General features: G+C 41.1%; 1 protein-coding gene across 3 annotated transcripts in view; it reads right to left on the reverse strand.

The window, feature by feature from the left end:
• Positions 1-1,793: 1,793 nt before the first annotated feature.
• The window catches only part of LRRC8C (leucine rich repeat containing 8 VRAC subunit C), an 88,816-nt gene continuing 78,784 nt past the window's right edge, over positions 1,794-11,825 (reverse strand). For all 3 annotated transcript variants that reach the window (XM_027770540.1, XM_006140166.3, XM_027770544.1), the window contains exon 3: positions 1,794-5,133. In XM_027770540.1, coding sequence (XP_027626341.1) covers positions 2,860-5,133 — 2,274 coding nt within the window. In that variant the 3' untranslated portion in view covers positions 1,794-2,859. The remainder of the gene's footprint in view (positions 5,134-11,825) is intronic.

Genomic DNA, 11,825 nt, shown 5'->3' on the forward strand with positions numbered 1-11,825 from the left:
AGCTAGTTGTTTTTAGCAAGAGCACTTGTAAAATGCAGAACATGATTAGGTGAATACTTATACACTGAGTTGATCAGTTAAAGAACTTTAGAAAAGTCACCAGTTCATTTACCTGAGTTTCCCATTTAAAGGCTAAATAGTAATTGAATGCTTTTTACTTACTGTGAACAAGAACTTGCAATATTAAAAAGGGCCAGAGTCAGAAAATTTAGACTCAAAATTAAATTTGAAACTTTAAATTTGTATAAAATCGAATAGAAATACCTACAAATTTTCCTTGTTAGTGAAAAACCTAAAGACACAGAACTATACTAATTTATTGAATATTATTTAGGTTGGGGATCAGCCTGTAAAATCATTAAGGAAAAAAAAAACATATTCTTTTGGACTATGGATCAAATTGTTACAAGTGATGAAAGTGAACTATTTAGGAATGGTTCAGCTATTGTCAGTATTGGTTCAGTATTATTGTTGTGCTGAACCAATATGAGATTATTAGTTTTACCACATACAGACTTCAGCATAAAATACCATTTTTAACCTGAATACATCCCTTTTTAAGGGTAATATAGAAAATAACTACATTTTTATCCAGAAAAATGGTGCACCCAGGGTTTTACCAGCAGTTTCCTAAGCTTACCTTTCAGCAGAGTATTATTGTCGTGCTTAACCTTGGATAATCTACCAACCAAGTTGTTCCCTTAAAACAGGGCTATGTTTCTAAATTCAGAGTATCATCATACTCAAGATCCCAGTCAAATTCTGAGGTTGAATATTCTATTATACAAGATAGAACCAGGTCACTATTTCAGACATATTCTTATTTCAATTCCAGGACTGAATAAATCAGCTATACGACATCCCCATTCTAAAACATGAACACTGAGCAGAAACCATGGAGTACTTTAGTCTATGTGATGAGATATTAAACAAATGAAAATCATCTGTTTCCCTCATCTTTCACCCCACAATGTATCTTAAAATCCAAAACACCTCGAAGGTACACGTATCAGCTGTAGTTCCCGTAGTGGCCTTCTGTACATGACTCAAGAGTAGCACTGGACAAAGTAATCAGGATCAAGGAGTAATTTTTACAAAAACAGCATTTCGAAACTCCAAATCATCTACCTACTTTCTTTCATCATGAAATCATAAACCTCTCTTAGTTCAGTCTAGGACTCAGAAAATGGTCAGTGTGAATTTGTTACGTAAAACGGAGTTCCCATGATCAGTAGTACTGGATTTAATTTACACAGCTTAATAGTCAGTGAAATATTCTGCCCGGGGCCCCATACTATGCTGGATTTGAAGTATAAAAATAAGGAGACCAGTAGTTGGTATAATGGCCATGTTACTGGACTCTCATGTAGTCGACCACAGTTCGAGTCCCTGACCAGGTGGCCTAAACTCACTTTGGGTATGTGTGCGTGTGTGCCCAAGATCCCGAGAGGAGAATGGAGGAGAAGGGATTGTGGTGTGGCCATCCCTCCTGGGGGGTGATTTCTCGCTTTCTGTCTCTCTGTCTGTCTCTGTCTTTCTGGCGAGTACATGCACCCTATAGCAAAAACCTCTCAAAAAGAAAAAAAAAAAGTAAGTAAGTGTTCTGCTGACCATCAAAAATTATTGTTAAGTGTCAGCCACTCAGCAATTTATGCATACTTTTGAAAAAGTAACAGAGCCAATGTAGATAAGATATATATTTTAGGCCTCAGAGCAGCAGTGTTCCCATGCTTGCATGGCTAGCATTCACAGCAAGAGCAGGCTTGTGGGAAGTTGGTTAACATGTATATATCGTATGTAGGTGGATTGCTCTGTGTGCAACAGGCAGAATCCGAGCTTCCCACTGCCCACTGCTGGAGGAAGGGGACGGCCTGACTGCGGTGCACTACCTGTTTAACAGAGTACTTTAGTAGTGAAGTTTTTTCCGCCTGTTGCATCTGCATATCAAGATATCAAAGATGATCAAATTACTCAAAAGCAGGCTTCTTATTCTGTGATTTTTAAATTTAATTACCTATTAGAATATTAAAAAATAAATCTAGTTTTCCTAAGGTTGTCCACCAGTACTACACAGCAGTATTAAGATTAAAGGTGGAGGAAGCACGCTGTGTATTTACTTTTCAAATAATATTTTAAAATGTTGGTAAAAGTGCACATAAGTGAAATCATAAATGACCAACTTAAGTATGCCACCTACTAAAAATTATTTTCTTCACCACTTACGAAATCCTTGCCTCAAGATAACTATAATTGTTGGGTATATGTAAATACATAATTTAGGGTTCTGTTGGAGGCAAGGGAAAATTGAAAGATAATATTCTGTGACAATGCACTTACGTGAATTTATACACCAGAGAGCTTTCTGTAGAATGAAGGAGTTGGCCAATGGAGAAGGCAGCTGGTATTAACTCAGATTCCTGGTACATACACAATGAAAACAAAAACAAGACCCCATTTAGGTGTAAACAAGCTAAAACTCACCTTGGTAGACTCTCTTCATCCATTTAAAAATGCCAAAAAGCATGCAACTTATGATTCTCTCCCTTTCATAAGAATAAACCAAACCAAACAAACATAAAAAACCCAAACAAACAAAAATCAGATGGAGCCATCTGCTTCTGTCGGTATAAAACAACATTAGATACACTAGGTTCCAAGACAAATGAAACTTTAAAATCTAATATTGAAAAAATACAATTAAATTTTTATTAAAAATACATACTCCTTACTTAATTTTGTGTACATTTTTTTGTGTGTGAAAAAAAATAAAAATAAAATAGGAAAGGCATCAAGACTACCTAAGTATTTATACTGTATTTGGTAGAAGCGTGTTTCAGTCAAACTTCAATGAAAAATAAGTTATTCTGCTTTCATTTGCTCCCGGATGTCAGAAGGCAGAGTTTCAAACAGAGCGTCTTCCACGACTAGCCCAGCTCGTTTCAGAGCCCGGCAGTCACCCAGTTCAGGAGGAAGGATTTCAAAGTGATTGCCTTTAACGTCTAAATAGGAAAGAAAGAGTAAATTTCCAATTTTCGGTGAAAGCACTGAGAGGCTGTTTTTCCCAATCTTCAGAGTTTTAAGTTTCTTGCAGAAGTAGAGTTCATCTGGAAGGCTTTCTACTTTGTTACAAGTGATGGAAAAATATTGTAAACTTTGTAGAACTCCGATTTCAGGTGGGATGAATCGAATGTCGTTGTAGGATAAGTCCAAGTATCGGATTTTGTTGCATAGGAAGAGGTGGGAAGGCAGCACCTCGATTTTATTGTGACTGAAGGACAGACGTTCCAGGCTGGTGAGTTTCTTTATGTGCTCTGGGATATAGGTGATACTGTTATGCCACAGTTTTAGCACTGTCAGCTTTCTCAAGTGTTGAAAGCTAACGATTTCTTCTATCGACTTCAGGTTATTCTCCTTCAAGTCCAGCTCCTGGAGGCTGAGCAGGCTGAACACCGCATGGGGGATGCGCTCCAGGTCACAGTGCACCAGCTCCAGCTCCGTCAGGTTGGTCATCTTCTTCAGGTTGTTGAGCATCACCAGCTTGGTGCCGTCGTTATGTATGCACATCTTCTGGAGGTGGCTGGAAACATCGACCACTGCCTGAGGGATTTTAGACACGTTGCTTTTGATAGAGAGAATTTTAAGGCTTTTGAGATCCCGCAGAGACTCAAGGGTGACATTTTTGGAAATATCATGACTTAGAGAGCCGACCAAGTAGAGCTCTTCCAGATTCCGGAGGCCATACATCCAGGGGGGCAGCTCTCTCATGTCATCAAACTTGACGCTCAAGACCTTGAGGTTTTCCTTCAGGAAGGAGAGCGCCGCGCTGTGGATTTTGACAGAGCACTGGTGTAGAGAGAGCTCTTGGAGGTTGTCGAGCTGCGCGATGGTAGCTGGGATCATCACGTTCTTAATGATTTCCAGTTTTAGAGACTGCAACTCTGTGATTTCAAAAACCGTGTCTGGAAGGCCAGACAGCATGATAAGTGGCAATTCCAGCCGATTATGGGCATTCGTCTGTAGCTTTTGCCTCAGTTTATCGGGAGTCCACTCATTGTTTAAGTTCAGCTGCTTTAATTTGTTTTCGCTGACCTCAGACAGGAAGACTGCAAATCTCTTGGAATAGAGAGGGTCATATTGATCTATCATATGAAGCATAAAAGCAAAGTCATTCTTCACGTCTGGGATATCATCAATTCCAGTCTCCTGCCGGACATATTCAAAAGAGTACTCCCTTAGAGAACGGTAGAACAGCCAGTACAAGGTATAAAGGCACGTCAAGCCATAGATACTTACAAAGCACAGGTAGCAGAAGGAGAGCTTTGAGAACAAGTGTGCCATGGTATGATTGCAAGAAAAGTTTTTATATCCAGTCATGTCCTGAATGTCAACATTACAGTCCACTGTAAACTGGACCTTGGAAACCAGAGCGCTATTATAAGCAATGATGATTAGGAATTTGATAACCTTAAGTACAGTCTGGCGAACGTACATGGCATAAAGTATATCTCCTTCTTCCACGTGTAGCCTGAACTTCTTCACTTTCTCAAACAAGGCCTTCGCTTGCTCGCCTTCCTTTTTATCCAGAGCCCCTGCAGTGGATTTATCAACCACAAACTTTTCAGGAATTGATTTTAACGATTGAGAGTTGACCAGACTGCCTTCTGGACCAGACTGGATGGTGTTGGACCTGTTCATGTTGTTCTTCCTGTTGTCCTTTTCTTCCGAGTCCTCCCCAGACACTTCAGATAAAGCTCTTGTGGTCCAGGGAGAGTCGAAACACTTCCCCAGGATAGAGATGAAGTGTTCTATCTTGGAGCTGGAGCCAGGGAATTTGAACCAAAAGTTACTGCAGAGCATGAAGACCAGGGTATGGATGAGGACAAGGTAAGGGAAATACTTGGCATACCAGTGGAGGGCTCGCTCATAGCACATCTGGTTTATAAAGCTGTACTGCTGAAGGTCCAGATCTGTTTTCAGTCCTTTCATTTCCACAGTGGCGGGGTTAGTAGGGGATGGTTTAGGTGGGGGCAGTGGAGTGGTACTGGCAATGGTTTGAGAGATATTGGAAATGGAAGAGTGGTTCTGAGCAGGCTGCACTCTTTTCGGAAGGCAGATGATCTTGTCTTGCATGACCTGAAACAGAAATAATATTTTCAAATTATATTACTCAAAGAGCCTTCATAATATTATTAGTGCGAAGGAAGCAGCAATACTATCCAATAAATGTCCATTTCCTCTGCCTGGAGAATACAATGTTCAATTCCAGCACCAAGATTCTATTCTCAGCCCACATGTTGGAGAAATGAAATATCAGCTTTGTTCGTTGTGTCTAAGTTATGATATAAAATAGTGATCCGTCAGGACATGGAACAAATTCACAGCAAAATAAATATTTAGAGAACATTCATGTGCTTTTGAACATTTGCACCTTTCTCACTGGAGCCTGGAAAAATCAGTCAGTGGTCTGGGAGGTACATCCCAAGAGTAGACTCCATCTTGAATTGGATAGTCCCTGAGGTTATATTATTTGCATATAAAAAGTAAAAGAATTGGCAGGAGGAAATGTGGATAAAATTTCCGCCTTTATTGTTTTCCATTTTCTTTCAATTCATATCCTGGACTTTAAGTACAGATTAATATAAATAGGTTTAATAGAATGGGAATTTTACTAAGCTTTTTATCACACTCCTCGATGGATCATCTTGCATATTTCTTGGGGTTGCTTTGGAAACCTCTGAAATAGAAAAGAGTAGGAAAAAGCCTAGATGAATGCCAGAGTGTCTTAGAAGACTATAAAATGAAACACCTAAGAAATCCAGTCTTTAGGATCATGGTCCAGAGGCTTTCCCATCCATCATTGTCTTATTCAAAGTTCCAAAAATCTGTGAAGTAGAAAGAGGGAGAGGGCCAGAGGCCAGCAGGGAAAAGGAATGTGCGTCTTTGAGCACACTTCCTAGAGCAACACCCTTGTGCTAATGCATTAGTATAATATCATTAATGGTGTGAAAATAAAGAATAATCAGAGTTAAGGAAGGCTGAGTAAGAAGGTAAAAAGGCAGGTACTTTTTGCTTGGTATTTTCCTCTGCCCAGCTCCTCTCCCAGGTGTGCTCCTTCCTAATGGTAGAAGATGGTAGAACTCAGGAGCTTGACTACAGTACAGGATTCAGGCTGTGCGCTGCACCAGGGTGCACACTCAGGGCAAGTGAGGGCAGAAATCTAGCTTGTGCTTCCATCATTCAGCTGTGTGCATCTGGGGCTATGTCCACACTGGTGCCTTTTTATATTTTGGACAAAGCACCCGATTGGCTTGGGTTTGCATGCTGGGAGGTAGGTCACGTGCTCCCCACTCTACAGAAGACGACCAAGGCTCAGAAAACTTCAATGATGGGCACAAGTTCACATAGCTGGGCAACAGAAGGCATTTAAACCTGCTCTGCTTCCAGCCTCAGTTCTCCCTCCATTCCACACATTCTCATTTCACCAAGCTTTTGCAGTATGTCCGCAGAGAGAACAGTCCAGGCTAGGAGGATAATACACAGGTTATGTCTAAAGCTTCCTCTCGGTCTTCTGATTTCATGTTTCTCTTTCAGCGTTCATGAAGATCTAGTTTTTGAAAGGTGCCTACTCGAATCCAGGAGCTCAAAGATACTGATCTAGTTTCCAAAAGCTGTTAAGCGCTCCGAAATGAGCACCAAGTAGAAAAACCTACTGGAATTTGGAACAGTAGCTGCACATGTTGCCGGGGGAGCACAGCCTAAGAAGCTAGCAGGAGCAGCTCCGTGCAGAAGGACGCAAGCATGTGGGAGCAGGCTGTCCAGTCCAGAAAGGTGATAAGGAAATCAGGCTAAGGAGTCCAATCATAAAGATTATGAAGATTTTAGCAGTAGAACAGCTACAGAAGAGAAGAAATAAGTTACTCCTCATGTTTAGTAGAAACAGAGTTTCTGAACATTAATATAAGGAAAAACTGGACAGATAGCTTTGTTCAAAGGTATACTCAAAAAAAAAAAAAAAAAAGAAGACAGAAACAAATAAGGCAGACCGACTTCCTAAAAAGGGAGTAGCATTCAGGGTGTTCTTACTGCACAGCTGCCTGTAAGAACGTGGATGCGTTTGATCTTTTCTGGTCTTTTGAGAAGTTTGCCTAGTTAATTCTGTATTTCACTTCTTCTTATCTTTATCCAGGAATTTAAAGATTAGTGTGTGAAACAAATTGCAAATGGCCAGGCTGCAGGTACAGATGAAGGGAGAGTGTTTGGGGTGCAGGCAGGAAGAAAGTCCCCAGTCATTTCCAGTCTGACAAAACCCTGGGATTCTGATCATCACCAGCAGCTCCTATGCACACGCGTCACAGATGGCAGGGAGTCTAGTCCTCTTACTGCCTTTGGAGGAAAAGGGACTGAGAACAGAGCTACAAGGTATGTTTGTACAGGAGGAGGGAGAAAAGGAGGGGAAAGAAACTGGAGGAGAGGGGAGAGAAATGAAAAAGCAAAATGGAAAAGAGAACCTGATCCAAAACCCACCAAGGTAAGAAGAGGTTAATCTACAAATTGGTATGAAAATTCTTCTGAGAATGAAATCATTTATGTTAAGAAAAATATTTAAGTCAGTGTGGGAGTGAGGAGGAGAGGGACACAGAAGAAGGTGAGTCACTGAGAGGAGGGTCAGATGAAGCCAAGGTAGAATGAGATGCTGAACTATTGTCGTGTTCTGCCTTGGGAAGAGCAGGCCTGGAAGCAGGAGGCAGGGCCTCAGCAGGGCAAAGAGGGTCTAGACACGATGGGGAAAAATTGGTCAAGCAACATATCTGGAGTATACAGTCATTTCTGTTTTGCTACAAATACTTTTCAATAAAATTTCTGAAACCTTTAGTTAAATCTGCTACACATTCACACCATTTATGAATGCATTCTACAAAAATCTCAGCAAACACCATGTTTGGATCAAAGCTGTACATACAGGGAGAGTTTGTCTAGTGTGGGTGAAAAAAAAAAACCCAAAACTATAATCAAAACTATTATTATGGAAGCAGAAACTGGGACCATGAGGACCTAATCCTTCTAGAAGTTTGCCAAAACTTGGAGAGGACCTTGGACTGGGTTAGTCAGTTGACCTCTATGTTACAAACGTGTATAAAATGCTCTTAAGGTTTCCCAGTTAAGGTCCCTTGAGGGGAAAGTAATGCACATGTAAAAGTGTTCCAGGACTGTAATATCTATGTGCTATTTCTGGAAAAGAAATCCAAAGTCTCAAGATATTGGAGAAATTAGCTCAGTAAAATCTGGATTCATGAATTTTAATCTGCAAATAATTGTGTCGAGAAAACATCATCGTTATTTTGAAAAAGGATCTGGAAGGTCCTTCCTTATTTCAGTGGTCGATGACAGATTTCTTCTGCTTTCTATAGGGGGATGTTTGCAAAAGAAACATAGAGTGAAAATTCAAGCTTCCTTTAAAAAGAAAATAACTTGGGGGGACAGTAGGTATGGTGGTTAAGGCACTGGACTCGCACATACCCAACCAGTTTCAGTCCTGGACCTGGTGGCTTGAAAATCATGCCAGGCACGTGTGTGTGTGTGTGTGTGTGTGTGTGTGTGTGTGTGTGTGTGTGTGAAGGAATCCAGTGTGGCTATCCACCCTGGTGGGTGATTTCTCACTTTCCCTCTCACCATCTCTCATCTCTTGTCTCTCTCTCTGTCTCTCAACCAAGAGCACATGCCCTATGGCAAAAAATCTTAAAGAAAAAAAGAAAAGGAAATAACTCATCTAAATCTTTTCTGAAATGTTGCTGAGTCTAGGAAAAGAGATAAAATATTTAATGCTGTAACTTAGCTTTAGATCATCAAAGAGATGCATTTCTTTAGGTAGAGTATGTTCATACTTTCTCATGGACTGAAATACCTTGAATATTCACTGTGAAATTACAGCCTTTAATTGTAGTTTTCACTATTATTGCTTACTATTTCGTAAATTTTGCCACAGGGCACATGCACTCACCGGAGAGAGGCAGGGAGAGAGAGAGAGAGAGAGAAAGAGAGGGAGGAAGTGGGAAAGTACCACCCAAGGGGATGGTTATGCCACAATCCCCTCTCCTCTCTCTCTCCCTCTTCTTTGGATTTTGGGCATGCATGCACATGTGCTCAGGATGTCTCTCAAGCCACTGGGTCCAGGACTCGAAGCTTGGGGTCAGCCATTTGGGATCCAGCACTTCAATCACGATGCCTCTTGCTGGCCCTATTTTTGTTTTTCAAGTTTATTTTCCAGAGGGCATGTGCACTTGTCAGAGAGAGAGAAGCAGAGAGTGAAAGAGGAAGAGGGAGAAAGTATCCCCACAGTGAGGCATGGTGTCACATTATAATCTTTTCTCCAGCCTGTTGGGATTTGGGGTACACAGATACACATGCCCAGAGTGTTTTTCAATCTGCAGGGCTGAGATCTAAACAGTGAGGTAAACCATCTGGGACCCGGCTCCCTTAACCACGAGGCCACAGGGTGACTCAATTTTCACTATTTTAAGCCATTAATGTTCATGTCTACATCTTTGACTGTATGAAACAGCTTTGGTGATGGTTATTTTAGTCTTTGTCAGATTATAGCACATATCACGATGACGTAAGAGTAGGATCTGCTGGTGCCATTAGGTGGCATGGCAGTTAAGGCGCTGGACACTCCCACATGGCCTACCATGGTTCAAGTCCTGGACCAAGTGGCTTGCTTTCTCACTTTCTCTCTCTCTGGTCAAATTAAAATGAATGAATGAATGAATGAGTAAATAAAATTAAATAATTCTTTAAAAAAAAAAAAAGAGTAGGACCTGATTAGTTAGGCAGTTGCTGTTGCAGTAAAAAGCAGAACCCACCTGGGGAACCAGCAGTTAGCGTAATGGCTATGTCGCTGGACTCCCACGTAGTCGACTGCGGTTCATGTCCTGGACCCGGTGGCTTAAAACTCACGCCAGGCATGTGTGCGTGCATGCCCAGGATCCCGAGAGGAGAATGGAGGAGAAGGGATTGCGGCGTGACCATCCCCCCTGGGGGGTGATTTCTCGCTTTCCGTCTCTCTGTCTCTCTCTGTCTGTCTGGCGAGCGCACGTGCCCTATAGCAAAAATCTCTCTCAAAAAAAAAAGCAGAACCCACCTATGACAGCCAGTTGAGAAGATTACACATTTGTGTGAATGAGACACCAAGGGATCAAGGTTAAAACAAATTAAAACAAAACCACTTAGTGTCAGAGAAATTGCTTGAAATAATAGTGATAGCACAATATCAAAAAGGGGTAGCTTATCTAGTACAAGCCAGAGATAGAAATAACATAGATTGCAAGACCTGCAGTTCCTAAATGCTGAGTGGTTCTGCGTGCGGCTCCGGGATGTCAGTTACTCTGGAGTTTCACTGTATGTCAGTGATGTTAGGGATGCCAAGAACGATAACCCCTCAAGGGCAAGCCCAGGAGAAAGACATCTGAATCAGTTGTCAGTGTGATAGGTGCTCATATCTGCACTTGTTTTTCACAATAAACTTTTTAATTGACTTATCTAGAGCCAGGAAAACAAACAAACAAATCTTGTGTTACTTTTATTGGGATAACTTTACATTTACAAGTGATTTTAAGAATTGCCATTTTAGGCTGTTGACCCTTCCTCTTCAGATGCATTTCTACTTGTTTACATTTAATTTTGTGTCTTCCAAAAGTTTTATATTTTTCCTTATGTAGATTTTTTTGTGCACTTATTGTTACACCTAAGTATTTTACTTTTTGCTACCATTAATCTGTCATTTCTTTTTTTAAAAAAAAGAATTATCTAACTTTATTTATTCACTCATTCATTTAATTTGACCAGAGAGAGACAGAGAAAGAACAAGAGAGAGAGAGAGAGAGAGAAAATGAGAAAGCAAGCCACCAGGTTCGGGACTCAAACTGTGGTTGGCCATGTGGGAGTGTCCAGCGCCTTAACCGCCACGCCTCCTGCTGGTCCCCAATCTGTCATTTCTTTTAAAACACTTAATTTTACTCACTTTACAGATGTTTTTTACTAGAGGGCATGTGTGCTCGCCTGAGAGACAGAGAGACAGAAAGTGAGAAATCACCGTCCGGGGGTATGGCCATGCTGTAATCCGTTCTCCTCTATTTTCCTCCTAGGATCTTGGGCATGAACGCACACACATCCAGCTTGAGTTTTAAGCCACTGATCTTGGATTTGAACTGCGGTTAACTACGTGGGAGTCCAGTGATGTAACCATTACGCCATCTGCTGGTCCCTTAAAACAGTTTTTTTAAAAAAAAGAATTATTTTATTTAACTTTTTAAAAATTATTTATTTATTTTAATTTGAGCAGAGAGGGACATAGTGAGAGAGCAAGGGGGGGGGGGAGAAGTGAGAACGCAAGCCACAAGGTCTGGGACTATAACTGCGGTCGGCTATGTGGGAATCCAGAGCCCTTAACCATCGAGTCACCTGCTCCATCACTGATTTCATTTTCTCCTATAGTCGGCCATGTGGGATCCAGTCATCCCAATCATTATGCCAGCAACTGGCCCCTCCTACATTTAAAAATTATGTCGATGTGCATATACACACACACATATATTTATATATATATATTAGATTTTTGCCATAGGGTGTGTGCGTTTGCTAGAGACAGATAAGAGACAGAGAGAGAGAGGGAAAGTGAAAAATTAACCCCCAGAGGGGATGGCCATGCCATAATCCCTTCTTTATTCTCCTCTTGAAATTTTGGGCATGCACACATATGCACCTGGCATGTTTTTCAAGACTTGAACCATGGGGAACCAGCAGTTAGCGTAATGGCTATGTCGCTGGAC

This window comes from Tupaia chinensis, unplaced genomic scaffold, assembly GCF_000334495.1.
Source record: "Tupaia chinensis unplaced genomic scaffold, TupChi_1.0 Scaffold000023_1, whole genome shotgun sequence".
NCBI lineage: Eukaryota > Metazoa > Chordata > Mammalia > Scandentia > Tupaiidae > Tupaia > Tupaia belangeri.